The sequence below is a fragment of the Pristiophorus japonicus genome, chromosome 14, assembly GCF_044704955.1.
Source record: "Pristiophorus japonicus isolate sPriJap1 chromosome 14, sPriJap1.hap1, whole genome shotgun sequence".
NCBI lineage: Eukaryota > Metazoa > Chordata > Chondrichthyes > Pristiophoridae > Pristiophorus > Pristiophorus japonicus.
In genome coordinates, this window is record NC_091990.1 from 110254522 (window position 1) to 110281405 (window position 26884).

Below are 26884 nucleotides of genomic sequence, written 5' to 3' on the forward strand. Positions count from 1 at the left end.
CAACAACCAGAGCCCCAACTCAGGCGCTCTTCAAGGGAACGTAAGCCACCAGAGAGACTTAACCTGTGATCCCAATAAGACTTTGGGGGGTAGGTTAGGTTAGTTTTTTTTAAAAAACACATTGGGGGCGTAACCTGCCACCCGGGCCAATTCTGGCCATTTAAGCAAGTTTGGCCAGCTCCAATTTACTCCAAGTTTTCTTAGGACGGCGTATGTGACCTCTGTGGGCAGTTAAGAGAATCGGCGCAGGTAAGCAAATCAGCGCAGCAGATGGATTTCCAGGGCCCGGACAGCAGCAGCAGAGAGGGGGAGATGAGGTGAGGCCTTTCGCCCAGAGTTAGGAGCAGGTACCGGGCGGGAAGAGGCCCTTCGGCCAGAGGTAGGAGCGGGTACTGGGAGGGGGGAGGCCCTTCGGCCTGGGATAGTAGCAGGTACCAGCACCGGCATTGTGAGGTGGGTGGGGGGAGGGGGAGACAGACCTTCGTCATTACACTTTAATAATTTAATGGTGGTAAGTTGCTGCAATGTGTAAGGTGCTTGTGCAGGTTGCTGTGAGCTGGCCAGAATATGTTTCACTGTGCAGCCTCAGCCCACAGTGTGACCCTCGTTACCCTGGCAACCCAATCTTTTTGCCACAGATCTTAGGCTCCACCCCCAAAGCTAAAGGACAGGCTACGCGGCGCCACAATCAACAATTCAAACGGGGAAACTGGGATGATTTTCTTTTAGCGTAGTTGGGCCCAAAAAAACTGGGCGGAACTCTTCAAGTACGCCAAAAAATGGCACTGGGGAAAATCGAGCCCTATATATTTGCCTGAAACCCCGAGCCACTTTTCATTTACATTTCATCGACTGAGAATGTTTATTGTCCATGTTATCGCTAAATAAGAAATTCACACAGTCATCACTTCCCCCCTCACCCCATCCTCTCCTGATCAGGTGCACATTTCAGAGATCCCATCAAATAGGATTAAAATCACCAGAACAGAGCCTTTGTTAAATATTCTTTTGTTAATTTATTAAACCACCTCTCAGATAGCTCCACCAATCTGGAGTGAAACCATCTCATTTCACTGGCACAATTAAAAAAAGAATCCATTAGATTTTTTGTATCAAACAACGAAAAGAAAGACTTGCATTTATAAATGCGCCTTTCACGACCTCAGGATGTCTCAAAGTGCTTTACAGCCAATTAAATACTTTTTTGAAGTGAAGTCACTGTTGTAATGTGGGAAACCCGGCAGCCGATTCACGCACAGCAAGCTCCCACAAACAGCAATGTGATAATGACCAGATTATCTGTTTTAGTGATGTTGGTTGAGGGATAAATATTGGCCAGGACACGGAGGATAACTCCACTGCCCTTCCTAGAAACAGTGTCATGGGATCTTTTATATCCATCTGAGAGAGCAGATGGGGCCTCAGTTTGACATCTCATCCGAAAGACGGTACCTCCGACAGTGCAGCACTCCTTCAGCACTGCACTGGAATGTCAGCCTAAATTTTGTGCTCAAGTCTCTGGAGTGGGACTTGAATCCACAACCTTCTGACTTAGGCGTAAATGTTACCCACTGAGACACATGGGGGAAAAATGCACCTTTAAGGTACAGGACCTTTAAAGAACCTGAAATTTTCGTAGTCTATCCTATACCTAAAGGGCGTATAAATTAATTTACATAAATCACGCAATAAACTTGACGATAATTGAGTAGCTAAAATAAAAACAGCTTTCTTTTACAAGAACTGCAGATGTAACCAAAAGACATGTCAAAACCCCAAATGTTACAGCCATTTACCATTGGTGATGGTACACGTAGACACACATATATTAAGTAAAAAATCCTGACTGATTTACAAAGTTAAATTCAATCGTTTTCTCAGCTCTAACAGGTATATTTCCAGCATCAACTCCAGGTGTTCGATTGGAACATTACCAAAAAAAAAGTACAAATAAATAACACGGCAAATTCAAATCTTCCTTCCCAGTGCAAATATCTCCTAAATGCTACTGCGTCCGTGGGTGTGGAGGATCCCGCTGGACAGAACGATACAAGCAATGAGTTCTGGGGCAAAGGGTGTTGTTAATATCGCAGCTCCTCGTCCGCAGTGCCCAGCAGTTTAAACCTGTATCTCGGCATCTCGTCTTGCGTGAGTAGGCTCTGAAAGCAAGAGCAATGTGCCGAGTTAGAACGTTAGCGACTGCGCGCATGGAGTGCGGCGACCCATGTTAGCGTTAGCGATGCAACGATCGTTTGCGAGATGGGCGATAAAAAAAAAGGAACGACGACAACAACAACAGCTTTTATTTATGTTGCGCCTTTAATGCAGTAAAACATCCCAAGGCGCTTCACAGGCCTGTTATAAGACAAAACAGATAAATTTGACATTGAGCCACATAAGAAGAAATTAAGACAGATGACCAAAGAGGTAGGTTTTAAGGAGCGTCTTAAAGGAGGGAAGAGAGGTAGCGAGGTGGAGAGGTTTAGGGAGGAAGTTCCAGAGCTTAGGGCCCAGGCAGCTAAAGGAAAGAAGAAGAAAGACTTGCATTTATAAAGCGCCTTTCATGACCACTGGATGTCTCAAAGTGATTTACAGCCAATTAAGTACTTTTAAAGTGTAGTCACTGTTGTAATGTGGGAAATGCGGCAACCAGTTTGCACACAGCAAGCTCCCACAATCAGCAATATGATAATGACCAGATAATCTGTTTTTTTGAGGTAAATATTGGCCCCAGGGCACCACTGCCCTGCTTGTCCTCGAAATAGTGCCATGGGATCGTTTACTGAGAGAGCAGATGGAGCCTCAATTTAAAATCTCATCTGAAAAATGGCACCTCTGGCAGTGCAGCACTTCCTCAGTACTGCACTGGAATGTTAGCCTGGATTTTGTGCTGACCACCTTATAGTGCCATGGGATCTTTTACGTCTCCGAGGGGGCAGACGGGGCCTCGGTTTAACGTCTCGTCTGAAAGCTGGCACCTCCGACAGTGCAGCAATCCCTCAGCACTGGAGTGTCAGCCTGGATTTATGTGCTCAAGCCCCTGGAGTGGGATTTGAATCCATGACCGAAAAGAAAGAACTTGCATTTCTTTCGCATCTTTTCATGACCTCAGGACGTCCCAAAGCCAAGGAAGTACTTTTGGAGTGTAGTCACCATTGTAATGTAGGAAACGCGGCAGTCAATTTTGCACACAGCAAGCGCCCACAAATAGCAATGTGATAATGACCAGACAATCTGTTTAATGACATGGCGTTTGGACTTTACGGCTGAAGGGTTAAGGGCCAACACTGCACTTGTCTTTTAAGGACACCACCGCAGGTTGGGAGGATAAAAGAGCTTGAGCACGGGCCCTACAACTTCATGGGCATACCATTATAACTTCCAGCGCGAGCCGTTCCACGTATACGACAACTTCGAGGTGGGCAACTGGGTGACATCATCAAGGCCCAGTTCGCCATTTGGAGCGTGGACAGGAACATCGGCGGGGCCCAGGCACAGCGGAGGAGAGAGGAGGTTGGGGCGGATGAGTGGCGAGAGATTGTGGTGGAGGTGTGGCGAATGATTGAGGTGGAGGAGCGGTGAGAGATCGTGGTGGAGGTGTGGCGAATGTTTGGTGCAGAGGTGCGGTGAGGGATCCTGGTGGAAGTGCGGCGAATGCTTGTGGCGGAGGAGCGGTGAGAGATCAGTGGTGAGAGATCGTGGCAGAGGGGTGGCAAATGAGGGTGCAGGGCCCAGAAGAGCAGAGGGCCCAGGGGCAGCACGGGCCAGCCCACGCTGCGATATGTATGCGCGCACTAGGTCCGTGCAGCAGAGCAGGTCTCCAGTCATCCTGGTTTACCATTGCCACTGGATAAAGGCCTCGCTCTGTCAAGCCCGTGTGGTGGCTGATGTGCAACGGTCACCACACGTTAACAAAATCCACGCACAGGCATCTTCCACCCCTGGAGTTCAGGACTGGAATATCGGGTCCTCCATTGAAACATCAGTGAACTCATCCCTTTTGGTGTGGAAGCAAGTCATCCTCGTTCGAGGGGCCACCTATGATGATGTCTTTTAACCAGTGGACAAAGATTTGAGAGAATCGGCAAAAGAGCCAGAGGGGAGATGAGGAGCATTTTTTAATTTTACACAGCGAGTTGTTGTGATCTGGAGCGCGCTGCTTGAAAGGGCGGTGGGAGCAGATCTAATAGTGACTTTCGAAAGGAAATTGGATAAATACTTGAAAAGGAAAAATGTACAGGGCTGTGGGGAAAGGGTAGGGGGGAGTAGCTAATTGGATCGCTCTTTCAAAGAGACGGCACGGGCACGATGGGCCGAATGACCTCCTTCGGTGCTGTGTCATTCTAAGAGTGCCATTATAAAGCTTAATTCTTTCATCTATTTCTTGAAACAATTTACTGGGAAATGATAGTTGAGGTCAGCTGGGATGTTCGCTTCAAGACTAAATTAAAATCATTTGTCATTGCTGAATGCGATAAATGCTCCTGTCATCACATCACAAGATGGCCTCCGATTTGGAGGGATGCGTTGATATTTGAAGGAGGCCATATGGCCCATCGTGCCTGTGCTAGTTATTTGAAAGAGAAGTCATGTTTAGTCCCACCCCTCCGCCTTTTGTTCGTAACCCTGTAAGTTCCTCATTCTCAGGCACCTGTCCAACTCCCTTTTAAAATGATTTCTGTAATCTGCTCCACCACATATAGGGCCCAAGTTTCCACACGATAAAAAACGGGCGTCCCTCCGAGCTGGGCGCCCGTTTTTCGCGCCTAAAACAGCGCCTAAAAAAAACCTCGCAATTCTGGAGCGTTCTGCAGCTCCTTGTCTGCCTGGCGCGGCGCCCAGGGGGGCGGAGCCTACACTCGCGCCAATTTTGTAAGTGGGAGAGAGCGGGTACTATTTAAATTAGTTTTTTTCCTGCCGGCAACGCTGCGCGTGCGCGTTGGAGCGTTCGCGCACGCGCAGTGTGAAAAAAACATTGGCACTCGGCCATTTTTGTAGTTCTTTGTAGCTGTTTAATTTTTGAACATTTTTTTAATAAAAGCACATTGCCACCAGCACATCAGCACTTGCAGCCTTCTCACTGTCTCCTTCCCCCCCCCCCGCGGGAAGAACGGGCGCCTCCTACCCCCCCCCCCGCGGGAAAGAACGGGCGCCTCCTAACCCCCCCCCGCAGGAAGAACGGGTGCCTCAGGCTGACTGCAGCATTCTCCGTACCTTCACACAAGTAGGAAGATGGTTTATTTAATCTTTTCTTTGCTTATAAATGTTTATTCAGGTTGGATTTATTTGTATAATATTTGTATAAGTATAAATAAGGATTTATTGTAGAATTTAATGACTTCCCTTCCCTCGCACCCCCCCCCCCCCACCTCGTTCTGGACGCCTAATTCGTAACCTGCGCCTGATTTTTTAATTTGTAGAACAGGTTTTTTCAGTTCTACAAAAATATTCACTTCCTCCATTCTAACTTAGTTTGGAGTACGTTTTCACTGTGGAAACTTTGAAATCAGGCGTCAGTGGCCGGACACGCCCCCTTTTGAAGAAAAAATTCTGTTCCAAAGTAGAACTGTTCTACCTGACTAGAACTGCAGAAAAAAAAATGGGGAGAATTGCGATTTCTAAGATAGTCGCAAATCATGTGGAAACTTGGGCCCATAGAGTGTTCCAGATCCCAATAACTCTGAGTGAAAACATTTCTCCTCGTCTCCCCTCTAGATATTTTGCCAATGATTTTGAATCTGTGACCTCTGGTTACTGACCCACTCACCAATGGGAATATATTTTCCCCAAATCTCTCATCATCTTGAAAACCTCTTTTAGGTCATCTTTTAGCCTTCTCTGTTCCAAGGAGACCAATCCTAACTTTTACAAACTCTCCTCATAAAGTGGCAGCCATTTTGCACAGAGAAAATCCTACAAGGTCAGCCACAGCTCAGTGGGTAGCTCTTTAGCCTTTGAGACATTGGTTCAAGTCCCACTCCAGAGACTTGAGCACAAAATCTAGACTGACACTCCAGTGCAGTACTGAGGGAGTGCTGCACTGTTGAAGGTGCCGTCTTTCAGATCAGATTTTAAATTGAGGCTCCATCTGCCCTCTCAGTAAATGATCCCATGACAATATTTTAATGAAGGGCAAGGGAGTTAGCCCTGGTGTCTCATAATACTCCTGAAAAATGCCTTGTAATGTTTCAATATTTTAAAGGGCTATGTAAAAACAGTTGCTGTTGTTGTTGTTCTGGGGCCAATATTTATCCCTCAACCAACATCACTTATACAGATTATCTGGTCATTATCACAGTGCTGTTTGTGGGAGCTTGCTGTGCGCAAATTGGCTGCTGCATTTCCCACATTACAACAGTGACTACACTCCAAAAGTACTTCATTGTAAAGCACTTTGGGATGTCCTGAGGTTGTCAAAGCTATATAAATGCAAGTCTTTCTTTCTTATAGCTTCTGTCGGCTATGTTGTTTTTAGATTTTGCAAATTGTACAGCTTACAAACATACACTAAAACTGTGGAATCCATTTTAATTGTTAACCATTTTAATCTCCTGTTTCAAAATTCTCATCCTTGTTTACAAATCCCTCCATGGCCTCACCCCTCCCTATCTTTCTAATCTCCTCCAGCTCCACAACCCCCGAGATGTCTGCGCTCCTCTAATTCTGCCCTCTCGAGCATCCCTGATTATAATCGCTCCATCATCGGTGGCCGTGCCTTCTGTTGCCTAGGCCCCAAGCTCTGGAACTCCCTGCCTAAACCTCTCCACCTCTCTACCTCTCTTTCCTCCTTGAAGACGTGCCTTAAATCCTACCTCTTTGACCCAGCTTTTGGTCACTTTCCCTAATTTCTCCTCATCTGGCTCGGTGTCAAATGTTTGGTCTTATAACAGTCCTGTGAAGCGCCTTGGAATGTTTTACTACGTTAAAGGCGCTATACAAGTTGTTGTTGTTGATTATATTTCTGACCAAATATTTACCAAAACCTAGCATTCCAATGATGCCCCTTAAACAAGATTGGCACAGCTCTTTCAATTGGTTTAGTTCATATACTCACCATCCAGTGATATCTGGTCTCTGGCCATGCAGATCGGAGAGGTGGGCTGTGCTGATTGGCTGATCTGGGTTCAGGTGACAGTGCGAGTACTTGTTTGTTATCCTGTGGACAAACTCCCGGCAACTCACCGTCGATAGTAGGAATCTATCAATGGCTTCGCCAGTCTGCCCAGCATCAACCTACTGATGCTCACCGCCAACTGCCTGCCATTCACAATTACCTAATGGCCACTTGCACTCATACAACCGCTTTACCAGAGCAAAACATTGAAAGACACGAGAAACAGAGGGGATACTAGGAGGGGCTGAGCTGTGTAAAAGAGGTGGGTTTTAAGGAGGGTCTTAAAGGGGGTGAAGTGCATGGAATAGATAACGATTGTCTAGTGTGGGATTTCAGAGCCTGGGAATTCAGCAGCTGAAGGCACGGCCGCCAATCGCAGAGCGAAATCATAGAATCATAGAAATTTACAGCATGAAAGGATGCCCATTTTGGCCCATCGTGTCCATGCCGGCCGACAAAGAGCTATCCAGCCTAATCCCACTTTTCAGCTCTTGGTCCGTATCCCTGTAGGATATGGCACTTCAAGTGCACATCCAAGTACTTTATAAATGTGGTGAGGATTTCTGCCTCTACCACCCTTTCAGGCAGTGAGTTCCAGACCCCCACCACTCTCTGGGTGAGAAAAGTTCTCCTCAAAACCCCTCTAAACCTTCTAATAATTACTTTAAATCTATGCTCCCTGGTTATTGACCTCTCTGCTAAGGGAAATAGTTCCTTCCTGCCCACTTTATCAAGGCCTCACATAATTTTATACACCTTAATAAGGTGTTCCTTCAGCCTCTTCTGTTCCAAAGAAAACACAGAAACATAGAAACATAGAAAATAGGTGCAGGAGTAGGCCATTCAGCCCTTCGAGCCTGCACTGCCATTCAATGAGTTCATGGCTGAACATGCAACCTCAGTTCCCCATTCCTTCTTTCTCGCCATACTCCTTGATCCCCCTAGTAGTAAGGACTATATCTAATTCCTTTTTGAATATTTTTAGTGAATTGGCCTCAACAACTTTCTGTGGTAGAGAATTCCACAGGTTCACCACTCTCTGGGTAAAATAGTTTCTCCTCATCTCAGTCCTAAATGGCTTACCCCTTATCCTTAGACTGTGACCCCTGGTTCTGGACTTCCCCAACATTGGGAACATTCTTCCTGCATCTAACCCGTCAGAATTTTAAACGTTTCTATGAGATCCCCTCTCATTCTTCTGAACTCCAGTGATTGCAAGCCCAGTTGTTCCAGTCTTTCTTGATATGTCAGTCCCGCCATCCCGGGAATCAGTCTGGTGAACCTTCGCTGCACTCCCTCAATAGCAAGAATGTCCTTCCTCAAGTTAGGAGACCAAAACTGTACACAATACTCCAGGTGTGGCCTCACCAAGGCCCTGTACAACTGTAGCAACACCTCCCTGCCCCTATACTCAAATCCCCTTGCTATGAAGGCCATTTGCTTTCTTAACCGCCTGCTGTATCTGCATGCCAACCTTCAATGACTGATGTACCATGACATCCAGGTCTCGTTGCACCTCCCCTTTTCCTAATCTGTCACCATTCAGATAATAGTCTGTCTCTCTGTTTTTACCACCAAAGTGGATAACCTCACATTTATCCACATTATACTTCATCTGCCATGCATTTGCCCACTCACCTAACCTATCCAAGTCACTCTGCAGCCTCATAGCATCCTCCTCGCAGCTCACACTGCCACCCAACTTAGTGTCATCCGCAAATTTGGAGATACTACATTTAATCCGCTCGTCCAAATCATTAATGTACAATGTAAACAGCTGGGGCCCCAGCACAGAACCTTGCGGTACCCCACTAGTCACTGCCTGTCATTCTGAAAGGTAACCATTTACTCCTACTCTTTGCTTCCTGTCTGACAACCAGTTCTCAATCCATGTCAGCACACTACCCCCAATCCCATGTGCTTTAACTTTGCACATTAATCTCTTGTGTGGGACCTTGTCGAAAGCCTTCTGAAAGTCCAAATATACCACATCAACTGGTTCTCCCTTGTCCACTCTACTGGAAACATCCTCAAAAAATTCCAGAAGATTTGTCAAGCATGATTTCCCTTTCACAAATCCATGCTGACTTGGACCTATCATGTCACCTCTTTCCAAATGCGCTGCTATGACATCCTTAATAATTGATTCCATCATTTTACCCACTACTGATGTCAGGCTGACCGGTCTATAATTCCCTGTTTTCTCTCTCCCTTCTTTTTTAAAAAGTGGGGTTACATTGGCTACCCTCCACTCGATAGGAACTGATCCAGAGTCTATGGAATGTTGGAAAATGACTGTCAATGCATCCGCTATTTCCAAGGCCACCTCCTTAAGTACACTGGGATGCAGTCCATCAGGCCCTGGGGATGTATCGGCCTTCAATCCCATCAATTTCCCCAACACAATTTCCCGACTAATAAGGATTTCCCTCAGTTCCTCCTTCTTACTAGACCCTCTGACCCCTTTTATATCCGGAAGATTGTTTGTGTCCTCCTTAGTGAATACCGAACCAAAGTACTTGTTCAATTGGTCTGCCATTTCTTTGTTCCCCATTATGACTTCCCCTGATTCTGACTGCAGGGGACCTACGTTTGTCTTTACTAACCTTTTTCTCTTTACATATTTATAGAAACTTTTGCAGTCCGTCTTAATGTTCCCTGCAAGCTTCCTCTTGTACTCTATTTTCCCTGCCCTAATCAAACGCTTTGTCCTCCTCTGCTGAGTTCTAAATTTCTCCCAGTCCCCAGGTTCACTGCTATTTCTGGCCAATTTGTATGCCACTTCCTTGGCTTTAATACTATCCCTGATTTCCCTTGATAGCCACGGTTGAGCCATCTTCCCTTTTTTATTTTTACGCCAGACAGGGATGTACAATTGTTATAGTTCATCCATGCGGTCTCTAAATGTCTGCCATTGCCCATCCACTGTCAACCCCTTAAGTATCATTCGCCAATCTATCCTAGCCAATTCATGCCTCATACCTTCAAAGTTACCCTTCTTTAAGTTTTGGACCATGGTCTCTGAATTAACTGTTTCATTCTCCATCCTAATGTAGAATTCCACCATATTATGGTCACTCTGCCCCCAAGGGGCCTCGCACAATGAGATTACTAAATAATCCTCTCTCATTACACAGCACCCAGTCTAAGATGGCCTCCCCCCTAGTTGGTTCCTCGAATATTGGTCGAGAAAACCATCCCTTATGCACTCCAGGAAATCCTCCTCCATCGTATTGCTTCCAGTTTGGTTATCCCAATCTATATGCATATTAAAGTCACCCATGATAACTGCTGCACCTTTATTGCATGCACACCTAATTTCCTGTTTGATGCCCTCCCCAACATCACTACTACTGTTTGGAGCTCTGTACACATCTCCCACTAACGTTTTTTGCCCTTTGGTGTTCTGCAGCTCTACCCATATAGATTCCACATCATTCAAGCTAATGTCCTTATTAACTATTGCATTAATCTCCTCTTTAACCAGCAATGCTACCCCACCTCCTTTTCCTTTTATTCTATCCTTCCTGAATGTTGAATACCTATGGATGTTGAGTTCCCAGCCCTGATCATCCTGGAGCCATGTCTCCGTAATCCCAATCACATCATATCCATTAACATCTATTTGCACAGTTAATTCATCCACCTTATTACGGATACTCCTTGCATTAAGACACAAAGCCTTCAGGCTTGTTTTTTTTAAACATCCTTTGTCCTTTTAGAATTATGATGTAGTGTGGCCCTTTTTGTTTCTTGCCTTTGTTTACTCGGCCTTCCACTATTGCTTTGTACCTTTCTACCATCTGTTTCTGACTCCATATTACTTCACCCTATCTCGCTGCATAGGTTCCCATCCCCCTGCCATATTAGTTTAAACACTCCCGAACTGCATTAGCAAATGTTACCCCTAGGACATCAGTTCCAGTCCTGCCCAAGTGCAGACTGTCCCTTTTGTACAGGTCCCACTTCCCCCAGAATTGGTTCCAATGTCCCAGGAATTTGAATCCCTCCCTCTTGCACCACTGCTCAAGCCACGTATTTATTCTAACTATCCTGCTCCCTCTACTCTGATTAGCACGTGGCACTGGTAGCAATCTAGAGATTACTACCTTTGAGGTCCGACTTTTTAATTTAACTCCTAGCTCCCTAAATTCAGCTTGTAGGACCTCTTCCTGCTTCTTACCTATATTGTTGGTACCTACATGTACCACGACAACTGGCTGTTCACTCTCCCTCTCCAGAATGCTCTGCAGCCGCTCCGAGACATCCTTGACCCTTGCACCAGGGAGGCAACATACCATCCTGGAGTCTCGGTTGCGGCCGCAGAAACTCCTATCTATTCCCCTTACAATAGAGTCCCCTATCACTATAGCTCTCCCACTCTTTTTCCCACCCTTCTGTGCAGCAGAGCCAGCCACGGTGTCATGAACTTGGCTGCTGCTGCCCTCCCCTGATGAGTCATCCTCCTCAACAGTACCCAAAGCGGTGTATCTGTTTTGCAGGGGGATGACTGCAGGGGACCCCTGCACTACCTTCCTTGCACTGCTCTTCCTGCTGGTCTTCCATTCCCTAGCTGGCTGTGGACCCTTCACCTGCGGTAAGACCAACTCGCTACACGTGCTACTCACGTCATTCTCAGCATCGTGGATGCTCCAAAGTCAATCCACCCTCAGCTCCAACTCCGCAACGCGGTCTGTCAGGAGCTGGAGGCGGATAAACTTCCCTCACACATAGTCGTCAGGGACACCGGAAGTGTCCCTGAGTTCCCACATGGTACAGGAGGAGCATAACATGTGGCCGAGCTCTCCTGTCATGACTTAACCCTTAGATTAACTTAAATTGGCAACAACAATGCTAAAGTTTACTCACTGTTATAGAAGAGAAAAAAGAAAAGCTACTTACCAATCAACAGCCAATCACTTACTCTCTTGGCTGTGACGTCACCTTTCTGTTTCTTTCTACTTCTTTTTTGCCCTCTCCCTGTAGCTGCACAAGCTCCGCCTTTATAGGCCTCTCGCCGACCCCGGACTCACGCCTCAGCGACGCACCTCCCGACTGCTGAACTCGCAGTCTTTTGTAGGCCTCTCGCCGACCCCGGACTCACGTCTCTTCACGCACCTCCCGACGCCTCTCGCGGCCTTTTGTAGGCCTCTCGCCGACCCCGGACTCACGTCTCTCCACGCACCTCCCGACGCCTCTTGCGGCCTCAAAACAACCCCAGCCTATCCAATCTTTCCTCATAGCTAAAATTCTCCAGTCCAGGAAACATCTTCGTAAATCTCTTCTGTATCCTTTCTAATCCAATCACATCTTTCCTGTAATGTGGTGACCAGAACTGCACGCAGTACTCCAGCTATGGCCTACTAGTGTTTTATATAGTTCAAGCATAATCTCACTGCTCTTGTATTCTATGCCTCGGCTAATAAAAGCAAGCATTCCGTATGTCTTCTCAAACACCTTATCTACCTGGCCTGCCACCTTCAGAGATTTGTGGACATGCACTCCAAGGTCTCTTTGTTTCTCTGCACTTCTCAGTGCCCTACCTGTTATATAGAGTCCATCATCAAGGGTGATGAATGCAAGGCCATTAACACCTGGTTAGCGCTGCAGGGGTGATCATTGTTTCCACTCATGCCGATTCAAAGAGTACGTTTGCAAGGGCTGTGGAACAATGGGACACCTCCGAGTGTGCAGGCGAGCTGCAAAGCCTGTTAAACCTGTAAACCACCATGTTGCAGAGGAGGACAGATCCACGGAGCATCACTACGAACCAGAGCCTCAGATAGAGGAGGCAGAGGTACATGGGGTGCACACATTCACCACGAATTGTCCCCTGATAATGCTGAATGTTGAACTAAATGGACTCCTGGTGTCAATGGAGCTGGCCAAGGGCACGAGCCAGTCTATCATGGGCAAAAAGACTTTCGAAAGGTTGTGGTGCAACAAAGCCTCAAGGCCAGTCTTAACTCCAGTTCGCACGAAACTAAAAACTTACACTGAAGAACTGATTCCTGTAATCAGCTGTGCTGCCGTAAAGGTCTTCTACGATGGAGCGGTGCACCAAGCTACCACTCTGGGTGGTACCGGGCGATGGTCCCACACTGCTAGGCAGGAGCTGGCTAGAAAAGATACGCTGGAACTGGGACGACGTCCGAGCGCTATCGCCCACTGACGATACTTTGTGTACCCAGGTCTTAAACAAATTTCCTTCACTATTCGAACCAGGCATCGGGAAATTCCGAGGAGCAAAAGTGCAGATCCACCTAATTCCGGGGACGTGACCCATCCATCACAAGGCGAGAGCAGTACCGTACATGATGAGAGAAAGGGTAGAGATCGAGCTAGACCGGCTGCAACGAGAGGGCATCATTTCACCGATTGAGTTCAGCGAGTGGGCCAGTTCTATTGTCCCAGTCCTCAAGGGAGATGGCACCGTCAGAATCTGTGGCGATTACAAAGTAACTATCAATCGTTTATCCCTGCAGGACCATACCCACTACCAAAAACCGACGACCTCTTTGCAACGCTGGCGGGAGGAAAGACGTTCACGAAACTGGATCTGACTTTAGCCTACATGACGCAGGAACTGGAGGAATCATCGAAGGCCCTCACCTACATCAACACTCACAAAGATCTTTTTGTTTATAACAGATGCCCGTTTGGAATCCGATCAGCGGCGGCGATATTCCAGAGAAACATGGAATGTTTATGAAGTCGGTCCCCCACACCGTGGTCTTCCAGGACGACATCTTGGAACACAGTCGAGTATCTGCAGAACTTGGAGGAGGTTCTTAGTCGCATCAACCGCGTGGGGCTCAGGTTAAAATGCTTGAAGTGCGTTTTCCTGGCACCTGAAGTGGAGTTCTTGGGAAGGAGGATTGCGGCGGACGGCATCAGGCCCACCAACGCGAAGCGCAAAGACGGAGGCAAACGAGAACGCTCCGAGGCCACAGAACATGACGGAGCTGCGGTCATTTCTGTGACTCTTGAACTACTTTGGTAACTTCTTACCGGGTCTCAGCGCACTGTTAGAACCACTACATGTCTTACTATGAAAAGGGGCCAAATGGGTTTGGGGCAAAAGCCAAGATAATGCCTTTGTAAAAGCGAGAAAATTGTTGTGCTCAAACAAATTGCTTGTGTTGTATGATCCATGTAAGCGTTTGGTACTAGCATGTGATGCATCGTCATACGGCGTGGGTATGTATTGCAACAAGCTAATGATTTTGGGAAACTGCAACCGGTTGCTTATGCATCCAGGAGTCTGTCTAAGGCTGAGAGAGCCTACAGCATGATGGAAAAAGAAGTGTTAGCGTGTGTCTATGGGGTAAAGAAAATGCAGCAATACCTGTTTGAGCTAAAATCTGAATTGGAAACTGACCATAAGCCACTTATATCCCTGTTTTCCGAGAGTAAAGGGATAAATACCAAAGCATCGGCCCACATCCAGAGATGGGCGCTCATGTTGTCCGCATACAACTACGCCATCCGCCACATGCCAGGCACAGAAAACTGCGTCGATGCTCTCAGTAGGCTGCCATTGCCCACCACGGGGGTGGAAATGGCACAGCCCGCAGATCTAGCCATGGTTATGGAAGCATTTGGGAGTGAGCATTCACCCGTCATTGCCCGGCAGATCCAAACTGGACAAGCCAGGATCCCTTATTATCTCTAGCCAAAAGCTGTGGACTTCACAGAAGCTGGTCCAGTGTCCCAGTGGAAATGCAGGAAGAGATAAAGCCTTTCCAGCAGCACAAAGATGAAATGTCTATACAGGCAGATTACCTTCTGTGGAACAATCGAGTAGTGGTCCCCAAGAAGAGCAGAGACACCTTCATCAATGACCTCCACAGTACCCACCCAGGCATCGTAATGATGAAAGCGATAGCCAGATCCCACGTGTGGTGGCCCGGTATCGATGCGGACATAGAGTCCTGCATTCACAGATGTAATACATGCTCGCAGTTAAGCAAATTACCCAGGGATAAGTTTATGGTCTTGGCCCTCCAATCGTGGTCTAGGGTACACGTCGACTATGCAGACCTGTTCTTGGGTAAAATGTTCCTTGTGGTTGAAGACGCGTACTCCAAGTGGATTGAATGTGAGATAATGTCGGCTAGCACGTCCGCTGCCACTACTGAAAGCCTGTAGTCCATGTTTGCCACTCACTGCTTATCCGATGTCCTGGTGAGCGACAACGGGCCATGTTTTACCAGTGCTGAGCTCAAAGAATTCATGACCCGTAACGGGATCAAACATGCCATCTCTGCCTCGTTTAAATTAGCGTCCGATGGTCAGGCAGAGAGAGCAGTGCAAACCATCAAGCACGGCTTGAAGAGGGTAAGTGAAGGCTCACTGCAGACTCGCCTATCCCGAGTCCTGCTTTGCTACCACACGAGACCACACTCACTCACTGGGATCTCACCTGTTGAACTGCTCATGAAAAGAGCACTCAAGACAAGGCTCTCGTTAGTTCACCCTGATCTACATGAACAGGTAGAGAACAGGCGGCTTCAACAAAGTGCATACCATGATAGTGCAAATGTGTCACGCGAGATTGAAATCAATGATCCTATATTTGTATTAAATTATCGACAAGGTCCCAAGTGGCTTCCCGGCACTGAGTGGCCAAGGAGGGGAGCAGGGTCAAACTTTCAAATGGACTCATTCACCAGAAACACTTGGACCAAATGAAACTTAGATTCACGGACTATCCTGAGCAACCCACCTTGGACCCTACCTTTTTTGATCTCCCAACAGACACACCAGTGGCAACCGGCAACACAGTTGACCACGAAGCAGAATCCATCATCCACAGCAGCCCTGCAGGGCCCAACACACCAAGCAGCCCAGCAAGGCCAGCTGAATAGCAGACCAGCGAGGGCCTAACAAATGATTCAACAACACCAGCTTTCACACCGAGACGATCAACCAGGGCAAGAAGGGCCCCAGATCGACTCACCTTGTAAATAGTTACACTATTGACTTTGCGGGGGGTGGGGGGGGGTGGTGGGAAGTATTGTTATATATGTGGACTTGTATTTACTCTGTACAGCCACCAGAGGGCTCCTCACCTGGAGTCCCAAGGGATCCCATAATCCCTTGGGAGCACAGGTATTTAAGGAGGCTTCACAGGTTGGCAAGGCACTCTGGAGACCTGCAATAAAAGACTAAGGTCACACTTTACTTTGAGCTCACAGTATTCAGTCTTACCCTTTCTCCATACACAACACTACCATTTATTGTGTATTCCCTTGCCTTGTTAGCCCTCCCCAAATGTATTACCTCACCCTGGTTGGAAGCCAGCACTTTCAAGGGGTGGCGGGGGGGAGGGTAAAAAAAAAAGACTTGCATTTATATAGCGTCTTTCACGAACATTGGGCATCCCAAAGCACTTTACAGCCAATGAAGTCCCGTTTGAAGTTGTAGGCACTGTTGTAATGTGGAAAACGTGGCAGCCAATTTGCGCACAGCAAGCTCCCACAAACAACAATGTAATAATGACCAGATAATCTGTTTTTCGTGACGTTGATTGATGGATCAATATTGACCCAGGACATCAGGGATAACTCACCTGCTCTTCTTCAAAATAGCGCCATGGGATTTTTTACGTTCACCTGATGGCAGACGGGGCCTCGGTTTAACATCGCATCCGAAAGACGGCACCTGTGACAGTGCAGCTCTCCCTCAGTACTGCCCCTCCGACAGTGCAGCACTCCCTCAGTACTGCCCCTCCGACAGTGCAGCGCTCCCTTAATACTGCCCCGCCAACAGTGCAGCGCTCCCTCAGTACTGCCCCTCCGACAGTGCAGTGCTCCCTTAATACTGCCCCGCCAACAGTGCAGCGCTCCCTCAGTACTGCCCCTCCGACAGTGCAGCGCTCCCTCAGTACTGCCCCGCCGACAGTGCAGCTCTCCCTCAGTACTGACCCTCCGACAGTGCAGCGCTCCCTTAATACTGCCCCGCCGACAGTGCAGCGCTCCCTCAGTACTGCCCCTCCGACAGTGCAGCTCTCCCTCAGTATTGCTTGTGCTCAAGTCTCTGAAGTGGACCTCGAACTCACAACCTTCTGAAGGATCGGCGAGATTTATCGAAGGGGCACGGGAGAAATATTTATTTGACCACAGTGAAAGCAGGATAATGAAGCTTTCGGCAGAACGACGAGTTACCCGGTTCACAACTCACAGCACACGCAAACAATACTGCAGCAGTTAGAAGCATTGTGTTAGAAACAGATTCGAGTTTAGTTTCCACATCATGAAATGGACGTTAGGGATGGTGCCATGTCAGTTAATTAAAGTGTTGCATGCGGGGCTGAATGACTGGAGCCACATGCAAACCACAACGTCCTTTTAATTCAAGGCCCCATACTCACCGTAAGGCTGTTGATGCCTTCTGAGAAAGCCCCTATTTGCTGGACCGTCCTTTCGGAATCCTCCATCTGTAAAACCAGGCATCATCCACATCAAAACTGAACAACAATGGGTTCGTTTCCTGCGTTGCTCCACCTGAACTGGCACTGGTTTGGCAACAGGTCAGTGACTTGGTGGGGGAACAAATTGAGTCAGCATCTCTACACATCCGCGGCATAACTAAGACCACCTATTTCCACCTCCGTAACATCGCCCGTCTCCACCCCTGCCTCAGATCATCCACTGCTGAAACCCTCATCCATGTCTTTGTTACCTCGAGACTTGACTATTCTGATGCAATCCTGGCTGGCCTCCCACATTCTACCCTACGTAAACTTGAGGTCATCCAAAACTCGGCAGCCCATGTCCTAACTTGCACCAAGTCCCGCTCACCCATCACCCCCTGTGTTCGCTGACCGACATTGGCTCCTGGTTAAGCAGCGATTTCAAAATTCTCAACCTTGTTTACAAATCTCTCCATGGCCTCGCCCCCTCCCTATCTCTGTATTCTCCTTCAGCCTCAACCCCCCGAGATATCTGCATTCCTCTAATTCTGCCCTCCTGAGCATCCCTGATTATAATCGCACAATCATCAGTGGCCGTGCCTTCAGCTGCCTGGGTATCAAGCTCTGAAACTCCCTCCCTAAACCTCCCCACCTCTCTTTCCTCCTTCAACACACTCTTTAAATCTGTCATTTGCCTCAATTACTTCTGATCTGGCTCGGTGTCAAATTTATTTTATTGTCTTATGACACTCCTTGTAAAGCGCCTTGGGACATTTTACTAAGTTAAAGGCGCAACAATAGTTTTTGTTATTGTTGTTTGATGTTTGCTGATTGCAGGACTCAATTTGGGCTTGAATTTCCCGTCAGCGAATTCCACACACGAGCAAGAAAATTATAGTTTTGTGCAGCTCACGTCTATGAGTCCAACTCTCCACATAATTCGAGCAAAGGAAGGCCATTTGACCCCTTTCCTGTCCTCTGTCCAGAGAGGTGCTACCTTTCCCACCCGTGCAGCATCCAATTGCTCCTGAACTCATTCCAGTTTTTTTGTCTCTGCTACTCTCTGGAAATCTATTCCACATGTTGATCACTGTGTGAAGCTGAAGTTCTCTATATCAGTCCTAAAATTATCTTTGAACCTGCATGTCACCCACCCCCTCCTTGCAGTTTAAGTTAAAGTAAAGTTCCGGATTTACCTTTAAAATTCTCTTAATGACCTCATGGACCTCGACAAGGCCACGTTTCAGACACCACCTTCCGAGATTGAATAGCCCCTTTGCGAAAAAGGTCTGTTAGTGCCTCTGGGAGGCCGAGTAGGCGCCACAGAAATGACTGTAGAGATCGCAGCGGCCTGCCCCTTTAAGGGAAGGGGAGGGATGTTGTGGCGAGGTTAGCGCCCCTCTCCTGCCCCGCCAAGGTGCAGTGTGCCTCCCATTGCGCTCGAGCAATTTTTTCAAGTTAAAGATCCGAATTCCGGATCACTTTCCTTCCCTTGGTAATAAATTTTCACTTTCTCCGAATTATGCGCCCCAAACTTGGCGTGGGGCAATTTCCCTCTCCTGGTCTCTCCAAACATTCCTCACAATTCAGCCCTAACACTGGGAATCAGCCTCATGACTCTCCCTGGACTGCCTCCAGTACTTGAATATCTCCCTTGTTTCTTAGTGGCCAGAACTGGATGTAGTATTCATAGCGACATTTAACCAGAACACTGTACTGATTCTTCCGACTAAAATGTATCAATGAGGAGAGGCAATATAAACTAAACAACATCTTGTATTTATATAGCGACTTTAACATAGTGATACGTCCCGAGGCGCTTCACAGGAGTATTATGAGACAAAACATTTGACACCGAGCTGCTTAAGTAGAAATTAGGGCAGGTGAGCAAAAGCTGGTCAAAGAGGTAGGTTTTAAGGAGCATATTAAAGGAGGAAAGAGAGGTAGAAAGGGGTAGAGGTTTAGGGAGGGAGTTCCAGAGCTTGGGGCTTAGCCAACAGAAGGCACGGCCACCAATGATTGAGCGATTATAATCAGGGATGCTCAAGAGAGCAGAATTAGAGGAGTGCAGACATTTCGGTGCGGGAGGTTGTGAGGCTGGAGGAGATTACAGAGATAGGGAGGAGCGAGGCCATGGAGGGATTTGAAAATAAGGATGAGAATTTTGAAATTGAGACGTTGCTTAATGGGAAGCCAATGTAGGTCAGCGAGCACAGGGGTGATGGGTGAGCGGGACTTGGTGCGAGCTAGGACACGGGCAGCTGAGTTTTGGATCACCTCCAATTTACGAAGGGTAGAATGTGGGAGGCCAGCCAGGAGTGTGTTGGAATAGTCAAGTCTAGAGGTAACAAAGGCATGGATGAGGGCCTCAGTAGCGGTGAGCTGAGGCAAGGGCGGAGTCGGGCGATGTTACAGAGGTGGAAATAGGTGGTCTTAGTTATGCTGCGGATACGAGGTTGAAAACTCATTTCAGGGTCACATATGGCACCGAGGTTGGTAACAGTCTGATTCAGCCTCAGATAGAGGTTGGGGAGAGGGAGGGAGTCAGTTGCTAGGGAACGGAGTTTGTGGCAGGGACCGAAATCAATGGCTTCGGTTTTCTCATATTCAACTGGAGAAAGTTTCTGCTCATCCAGAACTAGATAAAGGGTACAATTTAAATAGGGAGCAGGAAGAGAGAGACCTGATGGTATATATACACAAATCTTTGAAGGTGACAGGACAAGTTGAGAAGGCAGTTAAAAAGGTGTATGGGATCCGAAAGGCACAGAGTACAAAAGCAGGAAGTTATGCTAAACCTTTATAAATCACTGGTTAACATAAGAACATAACATAAGAATTAGGAACAGGGGTAGACCATCTAGCCCCTCGAGCCTGCTCTGCCATTCAACAAGATCATGGCTGATCTGGCCGTGGACTCAGCTCCACTTATCCGCTCGCTCCCTGTAACCCTTAATTCACTGATTGGTTAAAAATCTATCTATCTGTGACTTGAATACATTCAATGAGCTAGCCTCAACTGCTTCCTTGGGCAGAGAATTCCACAGATTCACAACCCTCTGGGAGAAGAAATTCCTTCTCAACTCGGTTTTAAATTGGCTCCCCCGTATTTTGAGGCTGTGTCCCCTAGTTCTAGTCTCCCCGACCACTGGAAACAACCTCTCTGCCTCGATCTTGTCTATCCCTTTCATTATTTTAAATGTTTCTATAAGATCACCCCTCATCCTTCTGAACTCCAACGAGTAAAGACCCAGTCTACTCAATCTATCATCATAAGGTAACCCCCTCATCTCCGGAATCAGCCTAGTGAATCGTCTCTGTACCCCCTCCAAAGCTAGTATATCCTTCCTTAAGTAAGGTGACCAAAACTGCATGCAGTACTCCAGATGCGGCCTCACTAATACCCTATACAGTTGCAGCAGGACCTCCCTGCTTTTGTACTCCATCTCTCTCGCAATGAAGGCCAACATTCCATTTGCCTTCCTGATTACCTGCTGCACCTGCAAACTAACTTTTTGGGATTCATGCACAAGGACCCCCAGGTCCCTCTGCACCTCAGCATGTTGTAATTTCTCCCCATTCAATTAATATTCCCTTTTACTGTTTTTTTTTCCAAGGTGGATGACCTCACACTTTCCGACATTGTATTCCATCTGCCAAACCTTAGCCCATTCACTTAACCTATCCAAATCACTTTGCAGCCTCTCTGTGTCCTCTACACAACCCGCTTTCCCACTAATCTTTGTGTCATCTGCAAATTTTGTTACACTACACTCTGTCCCCTCTTCCAGGTCATCTATGTATATTGTAAACAGTTGTGGTCCCAGCACCGATCCCTGTGGCACACCACTAACCATCGATTTCCAACCCAAAAAGGACCCATTTATCGCGACTCTCTGCTTTCTGTTCGCCAGCCAATTCTCTATCCATGCTAATACATTTCCTCTGACTCCGCGTACCTCTATCATCTGCAGTAACCTTTTGTGTGGTACCTTACCGAATGCCTTTTGGAAATCTAAATACACCACATCCATCGGTATACCTCTATCCACCATGCTCATTATACCCTCAAAGAATTCCAGTAAATTAGTTAAACATGATTTCGCCTTCAATGAATCCATGCTGCGTCTGCTTGATTGCACTATTCCTATCTAGATGTCCCGCTATTTCTTCCTTAATGATAGTTTCAAACATTTTCCCCACTACAGATGTTAAACTAACCGGCCTATAGTTACCTGCCTTTTGTCTGCCCCCTTTTTTAAACAGAGGTGTTACATTAGCTGCTTTCCAATTCGCTGGTACCTCCCCAGAGTCCAGAGAATTTTGGTAGATTATAACGAATGCATCTGCTATAACTTCCGCCATCTCTTTTAATACCCTGGGATGCATTCCATCAGGTTCAGGGGACTTGTCTACCTTGAATCCCATTAGCCTGTCCAGCACTACCCCCCTAGTGATAGTGATTGTCTCAAGGTCCTCCCTTCCCACATTCCTGTGACCAGCAATTTTTGGCATGGTTTTTGTGTCTTCCACTGTGAAGACCGAAGCAAAATAATTGTTTAAAGTCTCAACCATTTCCACATTTCCCATTATTAAATCCCCCTTCTCATCTTCTAAGGGACCAACATTTACTTTAGTCACTCTTTTCCGTTTTATATACCTGTAAAAGCTTTTACTAACTGTTTTTATGTTTTGCGCAAGTTTATCTTTGTAATCTATCTTTCCTTTCTTTATTGCTTTTGTAGTCATTCTTTGCTGTTGTTTAAAATTTTCCCAATCTTCTAGTTTCCCACTAACCTTGGCCACCTTATTCGCATTGGTCTTTAATTTGATACTCTCCTTTATTTCCTTGGTTATCCATGGCTGGTTATCCCTTCTCTTACCGCCCTTCTTTTTCACTGGAATATATTTTAGTTGAGCACTATGAAAGACCTCCTTAAAAATCCTCCACTGTTCCTCAATTGTGCGACCGTTTAGTCTGTGTTTCCAGTCTACTTTAGCCAACTCTGCCCTCATCCCACTGTAGTCCCCTTTGTTTAAGCATAGTACGCTCGTTTCTGACACAACTTCCTCACCCTCAATCTGTATTACAAATTCAACCATACTGTGATCACTCATTCTGAGAGGATCTTTTACTAGGAGATCGTTTATTTTTCCTGTCTCATTACACAGGACTAGATCTAAGATAGCTTGCTCCCTTGTAGGTTCTGTAACATACTGTTCTAAGAAACAATCCCGTATGCATTCTATGAATTCCTCCTCCAGGCTACATCGTGCGATTTGATTTGACCAATCGATATGCAGGTTAAAATTCCCCATGACTACTGCCGTTCCTTTTTCACATGCCTCCATTATTCCCTTGATTATTGCCCGCCCCACCGTGAAGTTATTATTTGGGGGCCTATAAACTACGCCCACCAGTGACTTTTTCCCCTTACTATCTCTAATCTCCACCCACAATGATTCAACATTTTGTTCATTAGAGCCAATATCGTCTCTCACAACTGCCCTGATATCATCCTTTATTAACAGAGCTACCCCACCTCCTTTCCCTTCTTGTCTATCTTTCCGAATCGTCAGATACCCCTGTATATTTAATTCCCAGTCTTGGCCACCCTGCAACCATGTTTCTGTAATGGCCAGCAAATCATACCCATTTGTAATGATTTGTGCCGTCAACTCATTTACTTTATTTCGAATGCTGCTTGCGTTTAGGTAGAGTGTTTTAATCCTAGTTTTTAAACCATGATTTTTAGTTTTGACCCCTCCTGCAGCCCCTTTATATTCAGTGGCCCTTTTTGTTTTTTGCCTTGGGTTTCTCTGCCTCCACTTTTACTCATCTCCTTTCTGTCTTTTGTTTTTGTCTCCTTTTTGTTTCCCTCTGTCTCCCTGCATTGGTTCCCATCCCCCTGCCATATTAGTTTAACTCCTCCCCAACAGCACTAACAAACACTCCCCCGAGGACATTGGTTCTGGTCCTGCCCAGGTGCAGACCGTCCGGTTTGTACTGGTCCCACCTCCCCCAGAACTGGTTCCAATGCCCCAGTAATTTGAATCCCTCCCTACTGCACCACTGCTCAAGCCACGTATTCATCTGAGCTATCCTGCAATTCCTACTCTGACGAGCATGTGGCACTGGTAGCAATCCCGAGATTATTACTTTTGAGGTCCTACGTTTTAATTTGGCTCCTATCTCCTTAAATTCGTCTCGTAGGACCTCATCCCTTTTTTTACCTATATCGTTGGTACCAATGTGCACCATGACAACTGTCTGTTCACCCTCCCTTTTCAGAATGTCCTGCACCCGCTCCGAGACATCCTTGACCCTTGCACCAGGGAGGCAACATACCATCCTGGAGTCTCGGTTGCGGCCGCAGAAACGCCTATCTATTCCCCTTACAATCGAATCCCCTATCACTATCGCTTTCCCACTCTTTTTCCTGCCCTCCTGTGCAGCAGAGCCAGCCACGGTGCCATAAACTTGGCTGCTGCTGCCCTCCCCTGATCAGTTCCCTAACTGGCTGTGGACCCTTCACCTGCGCTAAGACCAACTCGCTACACGTGCAGCTCACGTTATTCTCAGCATCGTGGATGCTCCAGAGTCAATCCACCTTCAGCTCCAATTCCGCAACGCGGTCCGTCAGGAGCTGGAGGCGGATACACCTCCCGCACACGTAGTCGTCAGGGACACCAGAAGTGTCCCTGAGTTCCCACATGTTACAGGAGGAGCATATCACGTGACCGAGCTCTCCTGCCATGACTTAACCCTTAGATACACTTAAATTGGCAACAACAATGCTAAAGTTTACTCACTGTTATAGAAGAGAAAGAAGAAAAACTACTCACCAATCACCAGCCAATCACTTACCCCCTTGGCTGTGACGTCACCTTCCTATTTCTTTCTACTTCTTTTTTGCCTTCTCCCTGTAGCTGCACAAGCTCCGCCTTTTATAGGCCTCTCCGATCCCTGGACTCACGCCTCAGCGACCACAAACTCCCGCTGCCTCTCGCGGCCTTTTATAGGCCTCTCTGATCCCTGGACTCACGCCTCAGCGACCACGAACTCCCGCTGCCTCTCATAGGCCTCTCCGATCCCTGGACTCACGCCTCAGCGACCACGAACTCCCGCTGCCTCTCACGGCCTTTTATCGGCCTCTCCGATCCCTGGACTCACGCCTCAGCGACCACGAACTTCCGCTGCCTCTCGCGGCCTTTTATAGGCCTCTCCGATCCCTGGACTCATGCCTCAGCTGGAGTATTGTGCCAAATTCTGAGCGCCACACTTTAGGAAGGATGTGAAGACCTTGGAGAGGGTGCTGAGGAGATTTACCAAAATGGTTCCAGCGATGGGGGACTTCAGTTATGTGGAGAGACTGAAGAAGCTGGGATTGTTCTCCTTAGAGCAGAGAAGGTTAAGGGGAGATTATATAGGGGAGATTATACAGAGGTGTTCAAAATCATTAAGAGGCTTGATAGAGTAAATAAGGAGAAACTGATTTCACTGACAGAAGGGTCGGTAACCAGAGGACACAGATTTTAGGTAATTGGCAATAAAGCCAGAGAGTAAATGTGGAGGAATTTATTTACGCAGCGAGTTGCTGTGATCTGGAACGCGCTGCCTGAAAGGGTGATGGAAGCAGATTCAATAGTAACTTTCAAAAGGGGAACTGGATAAATACTTGAAGGGGAGAAAATTGCAGGGCTATAGGGCGGGGGAGTGGGACTAATTTGATCGCTCTTTCACAGAGCCAGCACAAGCACGATGGGCTGAATAGCCTCCTTCTGTGCTTTATGAGCCTACGATCATCACCTCCTCCGACTTGTATCTCACACTTTTGGCTCTATGGTTCAAAAATCTTATTGGCCTGTTGAGTGCCGCTCTGCATTGGACGGACAGTTCAGTATTGGGTTTCCCAAGACGCCATTCCTTTACAATTATCGAGCTAACGTTTGCCGGAAGATCAGCTCGTAGGAATGCAGTACATTCATATGTGAACTTTGCTGACTGCAAAATAAACAACAACTTGTCTTTATTGTCCCAAGGCGCTTCACAGGAGTACAGGAGATTCAGATAAAAATTGATACTGAGCCAAAGGAAGAGATATTAGGGCAGATGACTTAAAGCTTGGTCAACGAGGTAGATTTTAATGAGTGTCTTGAAAGAGGAAAGAGGCGGAGAGATGGAGAGGTTGAGAAAGAAAGACTTGCATTTCTATAGTGCTTTTCACGACCACCGGACGTCTTAAAGTGCTTTACAACCAATAAAGTACTTTTGGAGCGTAGTCACTGTTGTAATGTGAGAAACGCGGCAGCCAATTTGAGCACAGCAAGCTCCCACAAACAGCAATGTGATAATGTCCAGATATTGTGTTTTTTTGTTATGTTGATTGAGGGATAAATATTGGCCAGGACACCAGGGATAACTCCCATGCTCTTCTTCGAAATACAGGGTAATGCCATGGGATCTTTTACGTCCATCTGAGAGCGCAGACGGGGCCTCGGTTTAACATCTCGTCCAAAAGGTGGCACCTCCGCCAGTGCAGAGCTCCCTCAGCGCTGCACTGGAGTGACAGCCTAGATTTATGTGCTCAATTTCCTGGAGTGGGATTTGAATCCACAAATCTTCCAAATCAGAGGTGAGGGTGCTGCCCACTGAGCCACAGCTGACATGCAGGGAATGAATTCCAGAGCTTAGGGATAAAGGCAGTGGGGATGCACAAAAGGCTCCTTATTTACTCTATCAAGACTCTTAATGATTTTGAACATCTCTATATAATCTCCCCTTAACCTTCTCTGCTCGAAGGAGAACAATCCCAGCTTCTCCAGTCTCTCCATGTAACTGAAGTTCCCCCATCGCTGGAACCATTCTGGTAAATCTCCTCAGCACCCTCTCCAAGGCCTTCACATCCTTCCTAAAGTGTGGTGCCCAGAATTTGGCACAATACTCCAGCTGAGGCTTAGCCAGTGATTTATAAAGGTTTAGCGTAACTTCCTGCTTTTGTACTCTGTGCCTCTATTAATAGAAACATAGAAAATAGGTGCAGGAGCAGGCCATTCAGCCCTTCTAGTCTGCACCGCCATTCAATGAGTTCATGGCTGAACATGAAACTTCAGTACCCGCTTCCTGTTTTCTCGCCATACCCCTTGATCCCCCGAGTAGTAAGGACTTCATCTAACTCCCTTTTGAATATATTTAGTGAATTGGCCTCAACTACTTCCTGTGGTAGAGAATTCCACAGGTTCACCACTCTCTGGGTGAAGAAGTTTCTCCTCATCTCGGTCCTAAATGGCTTACCCCTTATCCTTAGACTGTGACCCCTGGTTCTGGACTTCCCCAACATTGGGAACATTCT

The 26884-nt window shown here is 47.1% G+C and overlaps 1 protein-coding gene across 2 annotated transcripts in view; it reads right to left on the reverse strand.

Annotated features, from left to right (window-relative positions):
• Positions 1-1881: 1881 nt before the first annotated feature.
• ppfibp2b (PPFIA binding protein 2b) overlaps positions 1882-26884 on the reverse strand; it is a 290466-nt gene continuing 265463 nt past the window's right edge. For both annotated transcript variants that reach the window (XM_070899493.1, XM_070899494.1), the window contains 2 exons: positions 17490-17555; positions 1882-2159 (listed from right to left, as the gene is read on the reverse strand). In XM_070899493.1, coding sequence (XP_070755594.1) covers positions 2082-2159; positions 17490-17555 — 144 coding nt within the window. In that variant the 3' untranslated portion in view covers positions 1882-2081. The remainder of the gene's footprint in view (positions 2160-17489; positions 17556-26884) is intronic.